Genomic DNA, 25,942 nt, shown 5'->3' with positions numbered 1-25,942 from the left:
AAAGTTTCTCGACCCCCAATAGTTACATCAACAAAATACCCCTTAATAGCATTGACCTGAAATGAGGTCTTGTTTTTTTTTTTATATATATTTCCAACCGTACAAGGTTACTAAAGAACAATGGCCAAAGGGCGGAGGTCTCAGTTGCACCTCAACAACCAACAATAATGGGGCCAACCAAGGTCAATGCCGGTAAAGCCAACTTTACACACATTCCAATGGAAAGTCGAAAGTCTCTAGAACGATTGAAATACATATTTAAAAAACTAAAAATAGACCAATAATGATAATTCTGGACCCAGGGTGCAATAAAAACCTGGACGTGACAACAATGAGACATGAGGTATTGTGAAACAAGAACTTTTTTTTTTCTTTTTGGAATTGAGCAGTAATCACAATAAAGTAAAAACTGACATAAAAAAAAAAATCATAAAAAAAAAAAAAAAAACACATGGAAGTCGACATTATAATTTTCTATGAGAAAATTAAATTCTAGAAATTGGCAGTATAAGACAATACATAACAAAAAAGGACTACGACATAATAGCAGCAAAATAAAACAATGACGTAAGATACAGAAAAGCACTGGTTTTTTTTTTTCTAAACTTTTCAAAACCATACTGGGAGTTTAAATCCATAGCAGCTTTAATAAAACTGGAGAAATCCCCCCTTTTTTTTTTTGACATTTTTCCTTTTTTTTTTCCTTATTATTTTTTTTCTTTAAAACAATCAACACCGTAAGGACATTTTCTCACATGCGCAGCTCATCATCAATACATTCTCTTCCGAAGTCAACCGCTACCCTTCAAAAAACAATTTTTTTTCCATAAAATACAAAGGTTTAGAGGTTCATTGTGCAAATTTTTTTTTTTTTTTTATAGATTTTTTTTTGTGTGTCTTTTAGCCAAGAACAAAAAGTGGTGGGACAAGGACTTGGGTGGGATGAGGATGGAGAGGGCGAGGGGCCGATGGAGGGAGAATTTTAAGATGGCTAATTTCAAGTACACAATCTCCGCGATTAAGATTGACAGTGCTTTGTGTGAGCGACGCGGAATCGTCAGTGTTGACAGCCGCGATGGGTGGTGGGAACCTCCAAAAAGTATATTTCAAGGGGGAAGTTGCAATTTTTTTTTTAATTTATTTATTTTATTTTTTTTAAGGTGGTACTGGCCTTGTAAGGATCTCTTGCAATAAATATTTACTTAAACCTTAGCGATAAATTATATAGTTTAGTGTTGAAAAAAAAAAAATGAGAACAAAAGCTTCTTTGACATAAACCTGTGATAAAGCCTTAACGCTAACTTGCCCTTACGCAAACATATAAAACTGAACACAGCATACACCTTAGCATGGCGAAGGGAGGAAATCAAACAGGATCTATTTATGCTGTGTTCACATTTTCTAATACCTAGGTATGATCCCGAGACCGTACTCATTACAGACACCTAACTAAGACGGCCATTTTGAACCCTTGACATTCTTGAAAATGCAACCCGGTCGCCAATCCTATCCCTTTAAGACCGCAACGGCCCACATTATGGCCAAACTACAACTGCCAAGAATACTCTGAGCCACAGATCTCTCCTTACCCCATCCCCCGCCCATTTGAGCTTTATAGTAGTAATCACTTTCTTTGCCGTCCAGTTCCGAATTCCAAACCATTCCATTTTTATTTTGTTATTTCCCATGTATTCTCTAAAAACTTAAAAAAAGGACCCAAAGTGCTTTGAAATGGAATGGTTTTAGAATAGAACACACAAAAAAAATGGTCTGTGGATTAAATTCCTGACTATTTTAGGCTTGGGAGAAGGGGTTAGGATGGAAATCGGGTGCCCAAGGTGGGCCGATGCCAGTTTTTGGATTTTTTTTTTTTTAAACACAGAGGGAGTTACAAAAATACCAAAGATTATAAAAAATATAATATATTACCATCACTATCTCTTAACAACAGTAAAATAGAGGTCAGGAAACCTAAGGCTTGAGACGTAAAGAAAAAAAATAAACCAAAACTGGCATCCTAACAAGCCATAGACACAGGCAATCCACAAGGCCATACAATAATGATTAACATATAGTAATGCACTATACTAACATATGCTATAGTATGGGTTACATTGACCATTTATAAAGTGAAGAGGATACAAAAACTAAAAAAGGTAAAATAAAAAATAATAATAAACACAGAGAAAGAGTATAAAGTGACTACATGCAATAGCAAGCAGACTATAGAGACGCCGAGAGCGGAAAAAGCAAAAAAACAAAAACATTATAATAAAAAAAAAAAAAAAGAAGATCGTGGAATTTTTTTCCCCAAACAATTCTAACGAAAAAAACCTCTTCTACATTAAAAATGGCTGCATACACATAAGGAACCAATTTTTTTGTTTTTTTTTAGTACCTCCCCTGGAGACATTGTGTCTTGTGTTAATGTCTATTCTTACAACATATAGACATGAACACGTAGAATATAAAACTAGTTGATTATAAAAATTCTCTTTTTTCCAAGCACAAACCCCAATGTCGGCCTATGCGAATACTATTTTCACTTTTTGTTGCTTTTTTTTTTTTTAAAGAATTTTTTTTTCTGGGTGTTATTGTACGTCACAGGTATATAGGGAAAAAAAAAAGTTATATTTCTTCCCGAAGATATATGTCCATAGGATTGGCTCTTTTTGATGAGGATTATGGGCGAAGTTCATTTCCGGGAGACATATGCAAACCTCACATTCCGTTGCCAGAAAGTCAAAAAAAATTGATTTTTAATTATTTTCTTCCCCATCCGTCATCAGATGTTCACATCCCGGACATCGGTTGGGGTGCAGGAAAGGTCTGTTTCGTCTATGACGGATTTTGTGTCTGATGAGCTATTGATTGGTTGGGATGCTTGGCGCAAACTGGACTCGAGGAGCAGCTCGATCTGTTCTTGGCATGCCCGTAAACAGTCCTAGAAAAGGGAAAGAAGTTGTTAGGATCCACAGTTAACAAAAAACGGCGAGATCGCGCCTAAGGCTATGTGCACACGTGAGGATTTTCTGCTGAATTTTCCTGAACGAAACCGGACTTTTTCTGTAGGAAATCCGCATGCGTTTTTTTCCCCCGGAGCTTCCCAATGCATTAAATAGCGTGAAAAACGCAAAAAATCCGCAAAATTAATGAACATACTGCGTTTACCACGGTGCGTTTTTTCGCGGAAAAAAAATGCATCATTTGCACAAAAATTGCAGAATGCATTAAAAATTATGGGATGCTTATGTATGCGTTTTTTTAAGAGTTTCTCCCGCAGAAAACGGCCGAAGAAACGCGAAAAATCCTGAATATGTGCACATAGCCTAAAAGCGTTCTCTGAATTCATTACAATAAAGCTTATTGGAACCAAAATCATATGGGCCGCAACAGAAGCCTGGGCCTGGTGGCTTTAGCAACCAATCACAGCTCAGCTTTCATATAGTTAACCCCCTTTTCCGCTACGGCCATTTTTTTGTTTTTTTTTCCCCCTTGCCTACTTCCAAGAGTCATAACCTTCTCTGTTATTTTTTGCATTGAAATAGCTGCTTGTGGCATTTATCCCGGAATAATAATTTGTCCGAAACAATTCGGGAAAACTGTGTACGACACTCAATTCTCCCATTGATTTTTTGGGTTTCGTCTTTATTGCATTAATCATGTAGTAAATATGACTGTACAGGTTAGTGCAATCATTGTGATAAAAACACACAAAAAAAAAAATATATATATATATAAATATATATATATATATATATATATATATATATATATATATATATATATATATATATATATATATATATATATATATATATATATATATATATATATATTCAATAGTGACCGTTCCCCTATCAGGCTGTGTGCACACGTTGCTGATTTTTCGCGTTTTTACGCTATAAAACCGCAAAACACAGCATACATTATGCAACCCATCATTTAGAATGAATTCCGCAATTTTTGTGCACATGATGCATGTTTTTTCCCACGAAAAAAACGCATCGCGGTAAAAAACGCAGCATGTTCATTAATTTTGCGTTTTTTTTGCGGATTTCCCACTATAGAATGCATTGGGAAATGTCTGGGGAAAAAAAACGCACCAAAAACGTGCAAAAAACGCATGCAATTTCTTTAAGAAAACTTCAGGTTTTTATCAGGAAATTTCTGCAATAAATCCTGAACGTGTGCACATAGCCTCAAACCTAGACTGGAGTTCGCAGGAGGACCAAGATGGCGGCGGGGATGGGCCTTTAGGAGCCCCACTGCCAATGTAAAAATGTGCTGCACTCCACAGATTCTAGGATGGCCGTCGTAGTCATGTAACTGCCTGCTCAGCGATAGCAGCATAAGTCAGTCACAGAGGGGAAAAAAAACAAACAAAAAAAAAAAACACAGCTAGGCAGGAATTGGTTGCTATGGGCAACAAGGTCCTATTTAATTTGATAAAATAAGGCCCTATACACTCATATTTTGTAATTCAGTACACCATGTGAACGCCGACACATTTCCCTGAACTCCGGACTCTGTGACTAAATCAGCCCGGCCTACATTATATAGAATGCTCAGTCTCTTTTGAAAGTGCTTTTTTTATATAGACATTATCAATAAAGTTTGATGATGACAGGACAGCTGTATCATTACTGTCTTTGTAGCCCATAGCAACCAATCACAGAGCAGCTTTCATTTTACCAGAGTATCTTTAGAAATGAAAACTGTGCTGCGATTGGTTGCCATGGACCTGTCAATAAACTTTATTTAAAGCACAGCCAATGCACAATGAAGTCCTTGTTGTTTTCAACCATTCGTTTTTGTTATTGTTTGGCAAAGTCAAATTGGCCCCTAGAAAGGTCTAATATGACCACGTTTTGTTCGTCCCCGTGGGATAGTGTTCTAGACAGCTCTTTTAATTGTGCATGCTACTATAGACTGAAAATTGGTATCGATGAGACCAAAATAAAGACTTGAGACGTTCCTCTGTTATTCCTCCTGGTGATATATTGAATAATCTGACATCTGGGCGTTACCAAGTTGTAAGTTTACCCATTACATTTCCAGAAGGACTAACAGAGGAACGGCTCCACATTGCATGAAAACAACAAAAAAAAAAAGCTTCAGGATTGATATTTTACAGGAATGTCAGATCAGAAGCAGAACGTCCGCAGCGAGGAAGGCAGATATTTTTCTGGATCATAACAGAACAACAAAACTAAAATGTGGGGCAGTGATCTTCTGCCGTGACGTGCGTGCAGCCCTCACATGAGAGAACTCTGGGGTCAGATGGAAACTGACAGAGGCAGGGAAACAACAGGCGCTTACTTTACCCTTCACCACTTTCTGCCAAAAACTTTTCTGCTTGACTACTCAGATTTTCACTGCCCACAATGTGCTCAACCCTAAAACCCTCTGTAGATTAATTACAAAGAGTGAAAAAAAAAAAAAAACCAAACAACTAACTGGCCTTTCCTAATTACTTCTATGGCCGGAACGTTCTATGCCAATAAATGCACAGTGGATTAGGCCGAAAAGTCAGGGCACAAACAGGAGGGATAGAAAGTGGACCAACTGCTGGGATCGGAGGGAGCTCTGATCACAGCAGTCTAAGGCTGCTTTCACATTGTGCTGGGTCTCCATCGGACCACATTTCCCTTGCAAATCAGGGTCCGGACGCATGCGCCAACTGGGCCATAGGCTGTAACGGTGAAGGCAGAGTGAACATGCGCTCTGCCGTGCATCATTTTCATGTACGCCTACATGAGGCGGACACTCACATGTAGTAGACTACGTCTTAAGGCTATATTCACACTTTGCGGATTTTGCCGCGGATCCGCAGCGGATTTGACCGCTGCGGATCCGCAGCAGTTTCCCATGAGTTTACATTTCAATGTAAACCTATGGGAAAAAAAAAACGCTGTGCACATGCTGCAGAAAAATCCGCGCGGAAACGCTGCGGATTACATTCCGCAGCATGTCACTTCTTTTCTGCGGATTTTCACCTGCTCCAATAGAAAACTGCAGGTGAAAATCCGCAGAAGAAAACGCAGTAAAAACCGCGATAAATCCGCAGTAAAAACCGCGATGGGTTTTCACTGCGGATTTTGCAATTCCGCTGCGGAAAAATCCGCAGTGGAATCTGCAAAGTGTGCACATAGCCTAAGTGTTCGGATCCTGTTGACGTACACTCCAGAAAAAAAATGCACAGTGGAGCACATGCTTGCTCTGCTGTCACCACTGCAATCTATGGCCCCGCCGGCGCATGCGTCCGGACCCCGTTTTTGTGGGGAATTTCAGACATGTACCCCGACAGGGACAGAGAACGCAATGTGAAAGCTCCCTTAAACGTTGTGATCAACTGTGACAGCAGCATTTAAGAGGTTGGAAATGGATAAAGGTGTTGAACTTGTCACGGGGCTACCGCGACAGAGAGGTTCCAGAGAACCGCAGCGCTCTGGGCCTCGTTCACACACGATGAACAGAAGCTATCCTCCTGAATTCTGACCTGGCTGTCTTGTGCCAGCAGGGCAGGAGTTAAACCTTGTTATTATAGTTACTGAGAGCTGTGTCTCTCAGCTGATTTGGTTTTGGTAATCTCTATAGACTCAGCTTTGTCTACAACTGTTGTCAGTGATCAGTTCTGTTGCCTGGCTTGGAGTGAGAAGGAGCGTGGTATTAGGAGCTTGGAGGTCTATTTACAGAGATTGGTGTCTGCTGTTTTGGTTGCATGTTAAACCTGTTTTCCTTCCTAGTTTATTCCTTCTCTTCCCTTCTCTGTGTTTCCTCTGTGGTTGTGTGAGCATTTGGTGAGTTTGAGACTTTTAGTTACCTTGTCTGTATACCCTGTTTAATTGTTGTATTTATACACTGGTGCAGTCCACCTCCCTTGGGGGGAGAGGGGGCCACTGATGGGGTCTGCACAGGAGACAGGGATACGCTGGCGGCTCAGGCCTCCTAACCATTATAGGTACCCCTGAGATAAGGGAAAGTCAGGGCCCCATTATAGTGGCAGGGACAGGTGCGGGTCCCAGTACGCCGTCCTGCCCCTTTATCGCCGTTAACAGCATGACAGGTGTCTGACAATCATCGGCCCCACACGGATGCAAATATGAAATGCCAATGGTATTGTTATGGCAACCGAGGGTACTACTGAAGACCCCAATGTCTGCCAAGTTTGTACTCCCATGAAGCCTCATCGTGAAATCAGTAATTTTGCAATGCACTGCAATATTACAGGATTGCAGTGTATTGTACAAGTGATCACAGGTCCGAGTCCCTTGCGGGGCACCAATTTAAAAAAAAAAAAAAAGTGAAAAATATAAAGAAATAACACCCATCTAAAAAAAAAAATTATTGACATAATTGCTATGTGTGCATAGTCATCCAAATAAACTATTATAATATTTATCCCATATGGTGAACGCCAAACTAGAGCAAAATCTAAATGGAGCAGTTAATGTTTTTCGATCACGTCGCCTCCCAAGGAAAATTAAATAAAAAGATCAAAAAGTCATAAAGACCCCAAAATGATAATGATAAAATTTAGAACTTGTACTGCAAAAAAACTTGCCCATTATCTGGAGAATTCAAACAATTATAGATCTTGGAAGGTGAGGAAGAAAAATTGAAAGTTAAGAGGGGCCCATTGGGACTGTGTCTTCCAGGGGCCCGAATGCACCTAGACTCAATCTTGTGGTTTTTAGCTCCTCACACAAATTTGCGGCCGGGAGGTTATTTTTAACACTTGCTATAGTAAGCAGTCCTCAGATGGGTCTAATGTGGTGTTTACCGAGGATGGGGAACGAGAACGTGGTGCGAGTGGCCTAATGTGGAAAAAGGACTTCAATTCCTAGAAAGTAAGAGGCAGGTTCTGTTGTTTTCCAGCTCAAACGTTTATTGATCAGCTAACACCATGTGTCAGGTGGTTGCGTTATTGATTAACTCTACACTTGGACGGCACATAGGACCACTGCTCACAGTGCCGGCCCAAGGGTGGAAAAAACAAAGAAGCTGACCAGGTTCCTGCTATGGGAAATTAGGAGAGAGGCAGCCAAAAGGGAATTGGGCCATGAAATGGTTGTATAGAAGGTGAGACATCCTTTTGGGAGCCTACTTTTATCTTTACATTTGGGTCCTTTCTCTATCCACACCAACGAGTTGAGTTGGCCACCAGTAAGGCGATGCCATAAAGCGACCTGATTGCCGCACTGCTCCGCTTAGATTTTGACACCTTTGTTTCCCATTGGATAAGCGATGCTAAAAAGTGCCTGACAGCTGCTTATTCTAACATGCACCGTCTAAGCTGAAAACCATCATCTGCAAATGGCTGACTTTACCCATCAGTCATTCACTACAGACCTTTAAGCCTCTGTGGTCTTACAAGACACTGGAGTACATCACTTAAGATCTGAGCGGGCAGGTGGTCAAAGGGCAGGAGCGGCTACCGAGAACTACATGAATGCCGTAGGTCCCCAGCGCCACGCCGATCACAAACGATTAGGGATGAGTGGAGCCATGAAAGTTTGGGTTCTTCTACCCAACCAAAACTTTATTTCAGAACTGTACCCAAATTTGAACCTCTCTCTCCGGGCTTCCCCCAGATCTCCAAACATTGCAATGCACGTCCGCTAGAACTGACACAATAGACTATGGGTTTGTATAGGACTTCCGGTAGAAGTCTGTTTTCAGCGTTTAGCACTGGACACCAACTGTCTGGTACGAACCTCAAACTTTTAAAGTTCAAGTTCATTCATCTCTAACTATCTATATATTTGGGGTGGACTTACCGGGTCGCATTTGATGACTTGTGCTAAGAATAGAGTGAGGTGTTGAGAAGAGAAGTCGCCGTCTGTGTTCCCCAAATTTAGACCCTGTATGGCGGCTGCTACGCTCCCAGCTGCAATCATTGAAGGGGGGTTGGAAATAAACTTTACATCTGCAATGAAGAGAAAATACGGATTAGTTAAAAAGTTGAAAAAAAAAAAAAAACTTTAAACAGTTTTCAAAATTAAAGAAAAAAAAGCATTTCAGAAAAAAAAGGATCTTATAGTCTAATCCGGCTACGTCAATCATCGATGGTGATGAAGACTTTTTTTCCCCCAACATGTTATTGCCAAGTTGCCTGCTGGAGAACCTCAGGCAGATGTCAAATTGTCTTCTAATAGCCTAATCCAACGCTCGCACCCCCGCCGGTGCCCCTGCTCTGGGTACAGTAGAAGTCATGTAACACAATCGAGTCACTTTTGCTTCCCCGACACAAAAGAATTCGCTCTGTGCGGCTTTTCAAAGTGACCTGGTAACGCTCTCGCTTCTCTCCCGGGCACAGAACAGACGCCGCTTCCAGGATTAAGGACCTGAATTGTTTCTGGGCTTTTGCAAAGTGACAGCAAGCAGTTAGTAATAAATATCTGGACGCTTTCACAAGCCGGCAATGGCCTATTCCGGCCAAGATCGCACCTTTAGAAAGGCTTTGTCATGGCCCGAGCTGCCAGTCACTGGCCGTCATCCATCACGACAACAGAGGCTCAATGAAATGTGCCAGAGCTAAGTGCCGGGGATCCCAACACAGGCGGCACTCGGCTCCATTCTGCTGTGACACAATGGTGCCAGGATACTGGGACCCCATCCAAGCTGCATTGCTGTAGGTCTATACAAAGCCGGTCTCGTGTTTCCTGAAGAGGCCGGACCACCACATTCAGCAGCCTCGCCATTCTCTTAGGAATAATCCACATTTTTAAAGCTTTTCTCCCTCGCTTTTTTCTTTCCCTCCCTTCAAGCAACAGATTGCAAGTAGAAAATCACTTAAAACATGGGCAGAAGAGCTTACGCACCGTCCCAACCCACCTAGTGAGGGACCAATTATTCAGCCGGACAGACTGGGAACACTCCAGAAGGTTCAGAACCAATGGAGATGCATGTCCCCAAAAGGGTCTTGTTCCACTTATGCCATCAAATTTCACTTCCTCCTTCACACCCTGCAAATCGCAGTCCCGAGACACCCAAGAACTTCTTGGGGTGCACAGTCGAAAGGCCCAAATAGCGCTGAAAAGTTTGCAAAGTAATTTCTTAAGTGTTTTAGGAACCTGCTCTGAAAAGTGATCTGTTGACACAAAGCACCGACAGCGCCTCTACATGTCAGCGCCTGTTAACTCACTGTTCCTATAAGTCCTATGATAAAATAATGAACTGCTGGCTTCAGTAATCACAGTGCACCGCCGATCACCTACCAAGAGGGGAGGACGGGAGCTCTGACCAATGCCAAAGCCACTCCTGACCTCATTCATTCCTACTGCGTGCACAAATATGGCTGCCTACAGGTAGTCACCCGCTACACAGATCCATAAAAGCCAATGTCATATTAAGCAGGTCATTACGTTCAACGTAGTAGGTGATGTGCCATCTAAAGAGCTCAAGCACCTAAGAAATTCACGCACCATCTAATAAGCTCTTTTTGAGAAAATCATGCACCATCTAAGTTCTGTTTGAGAAGCTGATGGACCATCTAAGAAATTCATTCAGCAACTAACAGGGTAATTGATGTGCCATCTAAAAGTACATACACCATCTGACAGGGGTCAATATTGACTCTTAGGATTGCGACATCCAATAGGTGGAGCTAGAAATCAAGTCCTCTTCCATCTGAGTAGCTCACTCAGAAGAAACTCTTGCACCATCTAAGTTTTTTTTTTTTTAGAAGATCATGCACCATTCAAAGAGGTTGATGACCCATCTAAGATTTTTATGCATCATCTGAGAAGTTCATGTGAAGAAACTTATGCAATGACAGGTTCATGGACTAAGCTGGTGCCAGATCTTCTCAAAAGAACTTCTAAGAGACTCTTGCTCCATCTGAAAAAAAATCATGTACCATCTGAGATGTTCCTTTTAGGAAACTAATGCATCATCTGAGAAGTTCATTTGAAGGCACTAATGCACCATCAGAGAAGTTCACTGGAAGGAACTAATGCACCATCAGAGAAGTTCACTTGAAGGCACTAATGCACCATCAGAGAAGTTCACTTGAAGGAACTAATGCACCATCAGAGAAGTTCACTTGAAGGAACTAATGCACCATCAGAGAAGTTCACTTGAAGGCACTAATGCACCATCAGAGAAGTTCACTTGAAGGAACTAATGCACCATCAGAGAAATTCACTTGAAGGAACTAATGCACCATCAGAGAAGTTCACTTGAAGGAACTAATGCACCATCAGAGAAGTTCACTTGAAGGAACTAATGCACCATCAGAGAAGTTCACTTGAAGGCACTAATGCACCATCAGAGAAGTTCACTTGAAGGAACTAATGCACCATCAGAGAAGTTCACTTGAAGGAACTAATGCACCATCAGAGAAGTTCACTTGAAGGAACTAATGCACCATCTGAGAAGTTCACTTGAAGGCACTAATGCACCATCAGAGAAGTTCACTTGAAGGCACTAATGCACCATCTGAGAAGTTCACTTGAAGGAACTAATGCACCAGAGAAGTTCACTTGAAGGAACTAATGGACCATCAGACAAGTTCACTTGAAGGAACTCATGCACCATCTGAGAAGTTCACTTGAAGGCACTAATGCAACATCAGAGAAGTTCACTTGAAGGAACTCATGCACCATCTGAGAAGTTCACTTGAAGGAACTAATGCACCAGAGAAGTTCACTTGAAGGAACTCATGCACCATCAGAGAAGTTCACTTGAAGGAACTCATGCACCATCAGAGAAGTTCACTTGAAGGAACTCATGCACCATCAGAGAAGTTCACTTGAAGGAACTAATGCACCATCTGAGAAGTTCACTTGAAGGAACTAATGCACCATCTGAGAAGTTCACTGGAAGGAACTCATGCACCATCAGAGAAGTTCACTTGAAGGAACTAATGCACCATCAGAGAAGTTCACTTGAAGGCACTAATGCACCATCAGAGAAGTTCACTTGAAGGCACTAATGCACCATCAGAGAAGTTCACTTGAAGGAACTAATGCACCATCAGAGAAGTTCACTTGAAGGCACTAATGCACCATCAGAGAAGTTCACTTGAAGGAACTAATGCACCATCAGAGAAGTTCACTTGAAGGCACTACTGCACCATCAGAGAAGTTCACTTGAAGGAACTAATGCACCATCAGAGAAGTTCACTTGAAGGAACTAATACCCAGATAGATTAGCGAAATTAGGATTATTTAGTCTAGAAAAAAGACGACTGAGGGGCGATCTAATAACCATGTATAAGTATATAAGGGGACAATACAAATATCTCGCTGAGGATCTGTTTATACCAAGGAAGGTGACGGGCACAAGGGGGCATTCTTTGCGTCTGGAGGAGAGAAGGTTTTTCCACCAACATAGAAGAGGATTCTTTACTGTTAGGGCAGTGAGAATCTGGAATTGCTTGCCTGAGGAGGTGGTGATGGCGAACTCAGTCGAGGGGTTCAAGAGAGGCCTGGATGTCTTCCTGGAGCAGAACAATATTGTATCATACAATTATTAGGTTCTGTAGAAGGACGTAGATCTGGGTATTTATTATGATGGAATATAGGCTGAACTGGATGGACAAATGTCTTTTTTCGGCCTTACTAACTATGTTACTATCTGAGAAGTTCACTTGAAGGAACTAATGCACCATCTGAGAAGTTCACTGGAAGGAACTCATGCACCATCTGAGAAGTTCACTTGAAGGCACTAATGCACCATCAGAGAAGTTCACTTGAAGGAACTCATGCACCATCAGAGAAGTTCACTTGAAGGAACTCATGCACCAGAGAAGTTCACTTGAAGGAACTAATGCACCATCAGAGAAGTTCACTTGAAGGAACTCATGCACCATCAGAGAAGTTCACTTGAAGGAACTCATGCACCATCAGAGAAGTTCACTTGAAGGAACTAATGCACCATCTGAGAAGTTCACTTGAAGGAACTAATGCACCATCTGAGAAGTTCACTTGAAGGCACTAATGAACCATCAGAGTGTTCACTTGAAGGAACTCATGCACCATCTGAGAAGTTCACTTGAAGGAACTAATGCACCATCAGAGAAGTTCACTGGAAGGAACTCATGCACCATCAGAGAAGTTCACTTTAAGGAACTAATGCACCATCAGAGAAGTTCACTTGAAGGAACTCATGCACCATCAGAGAAGTTCACTTGAAGGAACTCATGCACCATCAGAGAAGTTCACTTGAAGGAACTAATGCACCATCAGAGAAGTTCACTTGAAGGAACTCATGCACCATCAGAGAAGTTCACTTGAAGGAACTAATGCACCATCAGAGATGTTCACTTGAAGGAACTCCTGCATAATCTGTGGAACTTCATTTTAAGAAGCTGATGCACCATGTAAAGAGCTGTTGCACCATCAGGAATATTCATTCACCATCTAAGAAGTTGTTTTTGAGAAGATCATGCACCATCCAAGAGGCTAAGGCAGAGGTCCCCAACTCCAGTCCTCATGGCCCACCAACAGGTCATGTTTTCAGGATTTCCTTTGCATTGCACAGGTGATGCAATTATTACCTGGGCAAGACTAAGGAAATCCTGAAAACATGACATGTTGGTGGGCCTTGAGGACTGGAGTTGGGGACCCCTGGGCTAACGCATCTTTTAAAAAATTCATGCACCATGTGAGAAGTTCTCTTGAAGCTCACGCACTAATGCACCACGCAAGACATGTATGCATCATCTAAAAAAATTTTTAGGAAGCTCATGTACTTCAGTTCATTTTCAGAAGCTGATGCACCATGTCAGGAGCTCATGACATGACGCCAACTTACAACATACAATGTCCCCACTGATATTACATAACTATGATGCGCAACCATCGCATAACAACAACTGATGGGGGATATCCGCCCCGTATGAAATCTTCAACATGCTGAATCCTAACAGTGTGCAGTGCATGCACCTCTAGCATTGGCCTGCCCGTTCCAGTGGCCATCATGTCATCTACATACTTGCGGTCAGGTTCCATCATGAGTCTCAGTTCCGCATCTCGCGGCCGAGACTCAAATCGGCAAATCACAAACGACTGACGTGACGTGACACCTGACGGAACCGGCAAGCAGAACCAAATCCAAATGGTGCACGTATTGACAAACATTTCACCAGGGGTGGACAACCCCTTTAATTGCGAGTACCCTTAAAATCAGTACATTTGCTTTCCTATCGTCCTGCAATACATTTTTGTTTTAGGGATAGGAATTTCTCTCTCGTTTGCACCATTGCTCTCATATATTCAATCTTGATCTCGGGGGTGAAGGGGGGGGGGTCTCACTACTGCAAAATTCCATAAGGGGCAGAGGAATCGCAAAAAGCATTACTGGCCGACATCAATGGGCGTTTATTGATTCCGATGGATATCAGAGGTCCTTTGTACATGGCGTCCGGTGACTGGTTACCACAAGGGTGTAGCATGGTGGCTCAGTGGTTAACACTGTATGGTGGCTCAGTGGTTAGCATTATTGTTTTGCAGCACTGGGGTCCTGGGTTCAAATCCCAAAGACAAGATCTGAAAGGAGCTTGTAAGTTCTCCCCGTGTTTGTGTGGGTTTCTTCCCAAAGACTGATAGGGAATGCAGATAGCGAGTCCCCAATGGGGACAGTGATGACGACACCTGTGAAGCGCTATATAAGCAAAGCAATAATTATAATATTAACATATATATCTATCTATATCTCTCAAGACAAAAAAAAAAGCTAAATATTTCCTTTGTTGCTTTCACCATGGTGGGCTGCCAAGGGGGTCCACTATAGGTCATTTCTGCTCCAGACGAGCAGCACGTCTAGGCGGTATCATTTATTTTTTTTACATTCAGGATGAAATGACCCCACTAATTTCAGCATATTAATCAAGGGGGCCCCGGCCCTGCGATCGGAGCGTGTCAGTATTGTCAGACCCCATTGCTTCATCTTGCGCCATTGATAGCTCAGAAACAAGAGAGAAGCGGCGAGATGAATTGAACCTGACACGGGCACAAAAGAGAAGGGGCCGCCGCACATCCCCGGCAGCCCATCCGAGACTTCATCCAAAAAGAATAAACAAGTTCAGCGCCAATAAAGAAAAGAGTGCCAGCCACCATGAAGGGACACAAAGCAGCGCCCAGGCTGTGCAACGCTACGGGCGGGGGAGGGGGGCGATTCCCATTTTACAGGAGTACCCCCCACTCCTCCTCTGCACCCCCTCCTGTAAAAGGAGCCATTCCATCCGTCTGAGACCCATGAATGAAAATCCTTTCAAGCAGCCAAATCAAACTCGAGGACATCAATCATGGCGAGAAGAGGCAACAGGCGGGAAAGGGCCTCATAGCTCAACGTGGAGTTGCGCGCTGCTGCTGCATGCCGCGTCCCGCGGTTGTTTAGACAGCGCACAATCACTGGCCCCTTATTGTACAAGACCCGCGACTCAAAGAAAGGATCAAGATCCTACATTTTAGTGGCACATGCCAAAAAGAATAAGCATGGCGGGAGAGATAGAAATAGAGAAGAAAAAAAAAGAAAGATGAAGATAGATAGATAGAAAGATGAAGATAGATAGAAAGATGAAGATCGATAGAAAGATGAAGATCGATAGAAAGATGAAGATCGATAGAAAGATGAAGATAGATAGAAAGATGAAGATAGATAGAAAGATGAAGATAGATAGAAAGATGAAGATAGATAGAAAGATGAAGATAGATAGAAAGATGAAGATAGATAGATGAAGATAGATAGATGAAGATAGAAAGATGAAGATAGAAAGATGAAGATAGAAAGATGAAGATAGATAGATGAAGATAGATAGATGAAGATAGAAAGATGAAGATAGATAGAAAGATGAAGATAGATAGAAAGATGAAGATAGATAGAAAGATGAAGATAGATAGAAAGATGAAGATAGATGGAAAGATGAAGATAGAAAGATGAAGATAGATGGAAAGATGAAGATAGAAAGATGAAGATGGAAAGATGAAGATGGAAAGATGAAGATGGAAAGATACGGATGAAGAAAAAGATAGATATAGAGAGCGAAAGAAAGGAAAAAGAGAAACAAGTGATAGAAAACTACAAAGAAGGAAAGAGAAATAATTATAGAAAGATAGCTAGAAAAAAGGTAAAGAGAATGAAAAAACTATAGAAAGCCAAAAAGGAAGAAAGTGATAAAGACAGAGAAAGAAAGAATGCTATGAATAGATGAAGATAAATGGAGAGATAGAAAGATATAGTGATAGATATTTTCTACTCAAACTATTTTTGTTTTTATCCAATAAATAGATGAAGAAGGAAGAAGATCTAATTTACTTGTTTCTTTCCTTCTCTTACTTCTTGTTTTTCACTATATACATATTATTATTATTATTACAGCGTCCATTTATTCCATGGCGCTTTACATGCGAGATCAATCAGAGAATAATGAGATATTTCTCCTTAATTTTCTCTCTATCATCTCATAGATAAGGAAAAAAAGAACTCAAGAAATGTGACATAGATAAATGGATAGATGACAGATAATGATAAACGATAGATAATAGATAAACAGATAATAGATAAATAGATGGATAATCCAATACTTCAGCTCAATCTGGTGTAAACATTAAACCTCATTACAGATAATAAAACACACAATTGAAATGAAGAACGTTCCGCCCATAGAATGTTCCGCCCATAGAACATCTGCCACCTCGCGGCTTCCGAGCAAAATCAAAAATCATCCTAAAATACCAGATTCTTATCCTTAATGTGACCATCACCCGGCCTCTCCAGCTATCACAGGACTACAACTCCCAGCTGCAGCCTCAAGGGCATGCACAGGCTTATTTGGCAGAAGCTGCTGCCTGACTTTGCCTGCTGGGAGTAGTAGTTGCGGCAATCATTGCTGTATGTTATGGACCTCAGCCTCCGTTGCTGGTATATGGGGGGGGGGGGATGATGACGCTGCGTGCACCTTAGCCTGAAACAACAGGGAAACAGATCAAAGTGCCGGAGTCTTAACAAGCCGAGTCGGCAACCTTTGAACCGGCGGCGTGTTCATTCAGCAGGTTCACTGGTCACAAAACAGGTCACCCCGGCCTGCAGGAGCGAGGCCGCCGGAGAACACGCCGCAGGGCTCCAGGGCAAAGTCATGGCGGGCTGCAGCACTTCGGGGGTTAACAAAAACCTACATGACCTGAAACGCGCTGCATTGGGCTACTGACGCGCTTATATGGCACCGCGGAGAACGCCAGAGCCAGTTATGTGACATTCCCGAAAAAAGACGAACGTGCCACCTAATAGGGGTAACAAAGTATCAAGAACGCCAGCAACTCTATGTAAAGTCTTGTCTAAAGTCCACTTTAAGGGAGGATATTAGCGAAGGGAATGAGGATGTCGAGTCCATATGGGTTGAAATTCATGGAGGGAAAAATGGTAACAAAATTCTCATTGGGGTCTGTTACAAACCCCCAAATATAACAGAAAGCATGGAAAGTCTACTTCTAAAGCAGATAGATGAAGCTGCAACCCATAATGAGGTCCTGGTTATGGGGGACTTTAACTACCCGGATATTAACTGGGAAACAGAAACCTGTGAAACCCATAAAGGCAACAGGTTTCTGCTAATAACCAAGAAAAATTATCTTTCACAATTGGTGCAGAATCCAACCAGAGGAGCAGCACTTTTAGACCTAATACTATCTAATAGACCTGACAGAATAACAAATCTGCAGGTGGTTGGGCATTTAGGAAATAGCGACCACAATATTGTGCAGTTTCACCTGTCTTTCACTAGGGGGACTTGTCAGGGAGTCACAAAAACACTGAACTTTAGGAAGGCAAAGTTTGACCAGCTTAGAGATGCCCTTAATCTGGTAGACTGGGACAATATCCTCAGAAATGAGAATACAGATAATAAATGGGAAATGTTTAAGAACATCCTAAATAGGCAGTGTAAGCGGTTTATACCTTGTGGGAATAAAAGGACTAGAAATAGGAAAAACCCAATGTGGCTAAACAAAGAAGTAAGACAGGCAATTAACAGTAAAAAGAAAGCATTTGCACTACTAAAGCAGGATGGCACCATTGAAGCTCTAAAAAACTATAGGGAGAAAAATACTTTATCTAAAAAACTAATTAAAGCTGCCAAAAAGGAAACAGAGAAGCACATTGCTAAGGAGAGTAAAACTAATCCCAAACTGTTCTTCAACTATATCAATAGTAAAAGAATAAAAACTGAAAATGTAGGCCCCTTAAAAAATAGTGAGGAAAGAATGGTTGTAGATGACGAGGAAAAAGCTAACATATTAAACACCTTCTTCTCCACGGTATTCACAGTGGAAAATGAAATGCTAGGTGAAATCCCAAGAAACAATGAAAACCCTATATTAAGGGTCACCAATCTAACCCAAGAAGAGGTGCGAAACCGGCTAAATAAGATTAAAATAGATAAATCTCCGGGTCCGGATGGCATACACCCACGAGTACTAAGAGAACTAAGTAATGTAATAGATAAACCATTATTTCTTATTTTTAGTGACTCTATAGCGACAGGGTCTGTTCCGCAGGATTGGCGCATAGCAAATGTGGTGCCAATATTCAAAAAGGGCTCTAAAAGTGAACCTGGAAATTATAGGCCAGTAAGTCTAACCTCTATTGTTGGTAAAATATTTGAAGGGTTTCTGAGGGATGTTATTCTGGATTATCTCAATGAGAAGAACTGTTTAACTCCATATCAGCATGGGTTTATGAGAAATCGCTCCTGTCAAACCAATCTAATCAGATTTTATGAAGAGGTAAGCTATAGACTGGACCACGGTGAGTCATTGGACGTGGTATATCTCGATTTTTCCAAAGCGTTTGATACCGTGCCGCACAAGAGGTTGGTACACAAAATGAGAATGCTTGGTCTGGGGGAAAATGTGTGTAAATGGGTTAGTAACTGGCTTAGTGATAGAAAGCAGAGGGTGGTTATAAATGGTATAGTCTCTAACTGGGTCGCTGTGACCAGTGGGGTACCGCAGGGGTCGGTATTGGGACCTGTTCTCTTCAACATATTCATTAATGATCTGGTAGAAGGTTTACACAGTAAAATATCGATATTTGCAGATGATACAAAACTATGTAAAGCAGTTAATACAAGAGAAGATAGTATTCTGCTACAGATGGATCTGGATAAGTTGGAAACTTGGGCTGAAAGGTGGCAGATGAGGTTTAACAATGATAAATGTAAGGTTATACACATGGGAAGAGGGAATCAATATCACCATTACACACTGAACGGGAAACCACTGGGTAAATCTGACAGGGAGAAGGACTTGGGGATCCTAGTTAATGATAAACTTACCTGGAGCAGCCAGTGCCAGGCAGCAGCTGCCAAGGCAAACAGGATCATGGGGTGCATTAAAAGAGGTCTGGATACACATGATGAGAGCATTATACTGCCTCTGTACAAATCCCTAGTTAGACCGCACATGGAGTACTGTGTCCAGTTTTGGGCACCGGTGCTCAGGAAGGATATAATGGAACTAGAGAGAGTACAAAGGAGGGCAACAAAATTAATAAAGGGGATGGGAGAACTACAATACCCAGATAGATTAGCGAAATTAGGATTATTTAGTCTAGAAAAAAGACGACTGAGGGGCGATCTAATAACCATGTATAAGTATATAAGGGGACAATACAAATATCTCGCTGAGGATCTGTTTATACCAAGGAAGGTGACGGGCACAAGGGGGCATTCTTTGCGTCTGGAGGAGAGAAGGTTTTTCCACCAACATAGAAGAGGATTCTTTACTGTTAGGGCAGTGAGAATCTGGAATTGCTTGCCTGAGGAGGTGGTGATGGCGAACTCAGTCGAGGGGTTCAAGAGAGGCCTGGATGTCTTCCTGGAGCAGAACAATATTGTATCATACAATTATTAGGTTCTGTAGAAGGACGTAGATCTGGGTATTTATTATGATGGAATATAGGCTGAACTGGATGGACAAATGTCTTTTTTCGGCCTTACTAACTATGTTACTATGTAACTGTAACGAGCTTGGCGTATGGATACAGTTCTTAAAGGGGCAGCTCAGATCATAAAAAGGTCATGCCGGGCCGGCCACCATCTTAGGTCAACACATGGACTCAGTACGGGTCTGCACAAGAGGCGCTACCCCACCCCCGAAACGTGCCTCTACACCACGGCACAAAGCATTAGCTGTGCAACTAGCGGAGATGTCAGCGGCAGACGTCAGCGGCGGGTGTCAGTTTCACCAACACTGTCAGGAGTGTGCGGTGGCGGCTGCAGGGTCCGGGCCGCTGACCATTAGCGCACAACGATATACTTGGCTGAACTGACAACTTGCCGGGTGCTACAATGGCGCTTTTATTATCCAATAAGTTTACAGATGGCAAAACAAAAAATGGTGGCACAAGCGCTGCCCTGTGCCAGATAAAAGCGGCGGCGCGCTTCCGAACAGCGCAGCTGCTCTTACATTCACACACTTTGATCTGCTACATCATTTTTTTTTTTTCTTCAGTGCAATAAGTTAGAAAGTTAGGAAAACTTTTGCTCCTTCATAACTTACCATTTCCGGCACATTTTTTTAACCCCTTATAGTCAGTAATCCACCAATATAACCTGACGGGGTGTAAAATGTGCAAATGGGGGGAGGGGTTTACAGTAACAGTGGGAATAGCAGGGCGAGCATCAGCAATTCCAGAACATGCCTTTCATAACACCCGTACCTGTAGCACAGAGAGCCACAAAAGTCTGGGCGTGTTTGCGGATGATCTGCTTGGTGTCGTCAGTCAGTGGCATTTTGTAAAGAAAGTGTTCAATAAAGTCATGAGGCGTCACGGAGGCCATGTCCCACTTCAGCTTGTTCAAAATTAACAGTTCCATGATCTGAGAGGAGACAGAGGAAAAAAAAAGGGCGAGACAAAACGTTACAATTGGGAATACAGAGAAATAGACAATGTCTAATGCAGAAAGAATTAGCTGCTGCAGAACTACAACTCCCAGTATGCCTCTGGCCTGCCCCATAAAAGCAGCGGTGCAGTTCCTGCATGCATCCACTAGGGGGCGCCAGATGCCATGGAATGTTCGCAGCATGTGGCAGAAGCGTGGCCTAGAACTGTTACATTGTTCCCCAGCTCTTTGCATTAAATGCTCTTTTTTTTGCCCCCTCCCACTGTTGCACGAGGCATTGTGACCACCACAAGCGGTGACCTACAAAGGGGTCTCTCTAACCAAAGCGCAAAAAAACCCCCCAAAAACCCCTAATATCCCATTAATGGCACAAACGTAAGCGCAGCCCGATGTACAGTAAACAGGAAATTACCAGTAACTCCTCCGGCCTGATGGAATTATCCGTGTAAATACAGAGCTTCTCCGCAGTTAAAGGGATGGTCTCCTTCATCTTGGATGCCAGGAACATGCAGGTCGCCCCCAGCAGCTGTAATCGGTTTTTCTTTAGCGGCTCCACAGAAAGGAATCGGTCCAAATAGTTCATGGCGAGCGGGAAGACTTCCTCCTCACACTTCTGTTCTTCACAGACCTGGTGGTGGGAGACAAGATGGTGGCACTGGTTAGAATGGGACCTCTCCTGAGCATGACGACCCCCCTCCCCCCATCCGCCTGCGTGCCACACACTCAGCTCTGCTGCACCCGCCTACGTGCCACACACTCAGCTCTGCTGCACCCGCCCACGTGCCACACACTCAGCTCTGCTGCACCCGCCTACGTGCCACACACTCAGCTCTGCTGCACCCGCCTACGTGCCACACACTCAGCTCTGCTGCACCCGCCTACGTGCCACACACTCAGCTCTGCTGCACCCGCCCACGTGCCACACACTCAGCTCTGCTGCACCCGCCTACGTGCCACACACTCAGCTCTGCTGCACCCGCCTACGTGCCACACACTCAGCTCTGCTGCACCCGCCTACGTGCCACACACTCAGCTCTGCTGCACCCGCCCACGTGCAACACACTCAGCTCTGCTGCATCCACCTATACACAGCACTCAGCTCTGCTACATCCACCTATACACAGCACACTCAGCGCTGCTGCACCCGGCTACGTGCAACACATTCAGCTCTGCTGCACCCGCCTACGTGCAACACATTCAGCTCTGCTGCACCCGCCTACGTGCAACACATTCAGCTCTGCTGCACCCGCCTACGTGCCACACACTCAGCTCTGCTGCACCCGCCTACGTGCCACACACTCAGCTCTGCTGCACCCGGCTACGTGCAACACACTCAGCTCTGCTGCACCCGCCTACGTGCCACACACTCAGCTCTGCTGCAGCCGCCTACGTGCCACACACTCAGCTCTGCTGCACCCGCCTACATGCAACACACTCAGCTCTGCTGCACCCGGCTACGTGCAACACACTCAGCTCTGCTGCACCCGCCTACGTGCCACACACTCAGCTCTGCTGCAGCCGCCTACGTGCCACACACTCAGCTCTGCTGCACCCGCCTACGTGCCACACACTCAGCTCTGCTGCACCCGCCTACGTGCCACACACTCAGCTCTGCTGCACCCGCCTACGTGCCACACACTCAGCTCTGCTGCACCCGCCTACGTGCCACACACTCAGCTCTGCTGCACCCGCCTACGTGCCACACACTCAGCTCTGCTGCACCCGCCTACGTGCCACACACTCAGCTCTGCTGCACCCGCCTACTTGCAACACACTCAGCTCTGCTGCACCCGGCTACGTGCCACACACTCAGCTCTGCTGCATCCGCCTACGTGCAACACACTCAGCTCTGCTGCATCCACCTACGTGCAACACACTCAGCTCTGCTGCATCCACCTATAGACAACAATCAGCTCTGCTGCATCCACCTATACACAGCACTCAGCTCTGCTACATCCACCTATACACAGCACTCAGCTCTGCTGCATCCACCTATAGACAACACAATCAGCTCTGCTGCATCCACCTATACACAACACAATCAGCTCTGCTACATCCACCTATACACAGCACACTCAGCTCTGCTACATCCACCTATACACAGCACTCAGCTCTGCTGCATCCACCTATAGACAACACAATCAGCTCTGCTGCATCCACCTATACACAACACAATCAGCTCTGCTACATCCACCTATACACAACACAATCAGCTCTGCTACATCCACCTATACACACTCAGCTGTGTGCATCCACCTATACACAGCATACTAGCTCTGCTACATCCACCTATAGACAACACACTCAGCTCTGCTACATCCACCTATACACAATCAGCTGTGTGCATCCACCTATACACAGCACTCAGCTCTGCTGCATCCACCTATAGACAACACACTCAGCTCTGCTACATCCACCTATACACAATCAGCTCTGCTACATCCACCTATACAGAACACACTCAGCTCTGCTGCATCCACCTATACACAATCAGCTCTGCTACATCCACCTATACAGAACACACTCAGCTCTGCTACATCCACCTATACACAATCAGCTGTGTGCATCCACCTATACACAACACAATCAGCTCTGCTACATCCACCTATACACAACACAATCAGCTCTGCTACATCCACCTATACACACTCAGCTGTGTGCATCCACCTATACACAGCATACTAGCTCTGCTACATCCACCTATAGACAACACACTCAGCTCTGCTACATCCACCTATACACAATCAGCTGTGTGCATCCACCTATACACAGCACTCAGCTCTGCTGCATCCACCTATAGACAACACACTCAGCTCTGCTACATCCACCTATACACAATCAGCTCTGCTACATCCACCTATACAGAACACACTCAGCTCTGCTGCATCCACCTATACACAATCAGCTCTGCTACATCCACCTATACAGAACACACTCAGCTCTGCTGCATCCACCTATACAGAACACACTCAGCTCTGCTACATCCACCTATACAGAACACACTCAGCTCTGCTACATCCACCTATACAGAACACACTCAGCTCTGCTGCATCCACCTATACAGAACACACTCAGCTCTGCTGCATCCACCTATTTGATAACCATCACATTGCTACATTGCCCATTATGCCACATAACCCTGCGCAGCCTCCCTCCAGTCCTGCAGGGGTTAATGCAATGACTTTGGAAAGTTCTGCGACTTTTTCTGCTCCCTTCACTGATTGGCAGAAGCAGGAACTTCGGGTTTGGGGCCACAGATAAAATGTGGACCTGCTCCCCCCCCCCCCGCAGGTGATGGCCGGGGACAGAGGTGACCCCAGGGGGGCAGAGGTGACCCCAGGGGGGCAGAGGTGACCCCAGGGGGGCAGAGGTGACCCCAGGGGGGCAGAGGTGACCCCAGGGGCAGCAGTAGCAGCGGGCCCGGAGCTCAGCCTGTCCCCGGGGGCTCCTCGGTGCTTCCAGGCCGGTGACCCCCCGCCCGCAGAGCCGCCCGCGCACCTCCAGCATCCAGGTGGCCACGATCTTCCGCATGTAGGGCAGGATCTCCCGCTGCACGCACTTGAAGTAGCTGGTGGACGGGCCGCACGTCTCCTCCGCCTTCAGCATGGTCCGCAGCACGCGCTCCGTCAGCAGGTTCCGGTCCACATGGGCCCTGCGGATCGTGTCCACCTCACAGCACAGCAGCTCCATGCCGCTCCCGAGCCGCCGCCGCCGCACGGTGTGACTGAGCCGCACGGTGTCACGGAGCCGCACGGTGTCACGGAGCCACACGGTGTCACGGAGCCGCACGGTGTGACTGAGCCCGTCCTGCAGGAGCCTCTGCCCCGGACCACAGAACAGAGGGAATGAGAGAAAGAGAAAGAGGAGCAGGGGCCTGGCCGAGAGTACATGGCCGGAGCCGCCTCCTCCTCCTCCTCCTCCTCCATGATGATGATGAAGCCGGGGGAGGGTCCGAGGCGCACAGAGACCACCACTAGTGGGAGACAGAGCTGCAGCCTGCACGGCGGTATATACACTGTACACTGGGTGTATATACTGTACACTGGGGGTATATACTGTATACTGTACACTGGGTGTATATACTGTACACTGGGTGTATATACTGTACACTGGGGGTATATACTGTACACTGGGTGTATATACTGTACACTGGGGGTATATACTGTATACTGTACACTGGGTGTATATACTGTACACTGGGTGTATATACTGTACACTGGGGGTATATACTGTACACTGGGTGTATATACTGTACACTGGGGGTATATACTGTATACTGGGTGTATATACTGTACACTGGGGGTATATACTGTACACTGGGGGTATATACTGTACACTGGGTGTATATACTGTACACTGGGGGTATATACTGTACACTGGGTGTATATACTGTACACTGGGGGTATATACTGTACACTGGGGGTATATACTGTATACTGGGTGTATATACTGTACACTGGGTGTATATACTGTACACTGGGGGTATATACTGTACACTGGGTGTATATACTGTACACTGGGTGTATATACTGTACACTGGGGGTATATACTGTATACTGGGTGTATATACTGTACACTGGGGGTATATACTGTACACTGGGGGTATATACTGTACACTGGGTGTATATACTGTACACTGGGGGTATATACTGTACACTGGGTGTATATACTGTACACTGGGGGTATATACTGTACACTGGGTGTATATACTGTACACTGGGGGTATATACTGTACACTGGGTGTATATACTGTACACTGGGGGTATATACTGTACACTGGGTGTATATACTGTACACTGGGTGTATATACTGTACACTGGGGGTATATACTGTACACTGGGTGTATATACTGTACACTGGGGGTATATACTGTATACTGGGTGTATATACTGTACACTGGGTGTATATACTGTACACTGGGGGTATATACTGTACACTGGGTGTATATACTGTACACTGGGGGTATATACTGTACACTGGGTGTATATACTGTACACTGGGGGTATATACTGTACACTGGGGGTATATACTGTATACTGGGTGTATATACTGTACACTGGGGGTATATACTGTACACTGGGGGTATATACT

At 44.2% G+C, this 25,942-nt stretch overlaps 1 protein-coding gene across 1 annotated transcript; it reads right to left on the bottom strand.

Annotated features, from left to right (window-relative positions):
- Window positions 1-2,641: 2,641 nt before the first annotated feature.
- CCND1 (cyclin D1) lies at window positions 2,642-24,712 on the bottom strand. The gene is made up of 5 exons (XM_069738668.1): window positions 24,350-24,712; window positions 21,264-21,479; window positions 20,668-20,827; window positions 8,784-8,932; window positions 2,642-2,944 (listed from the first exon to the last, which is right to left on the bottom strand). Exons 1-5 carry the CDS (start codon window positions 24,539-24,541, stop codon window positions 2,786-2,788), a joined length of 876 nt encoding a protein of 291 aa, XP_069594769.1. The 5' UTR covers window positions 24,542-24,712; the 3' UTR covers window positions 2,642-2,785.
- Window positions 24,713-25,942: the final 1,230 nt, after the last annotated feature.

This window comes from Ranitomeya imitator, chromosome 9 (genome assembly GCF_032444005.1).
Source record: "Ranitomeya imitator isolate aRanImi1 chromosome 9, aRanImi1.pri, whole genome shotgun sequence".
Classification (NCBI taxonomy): Eukaryota; Metazoa; Chordata; class Amphibia; order Anura; family Dendrobatidae; genus Ranitomeya; species Ranitomeya imitator.
Note: the sequence above shows the minus strand (reverse complement) of the source record. Positions and strands in the feature narration are given on the sequence as shown.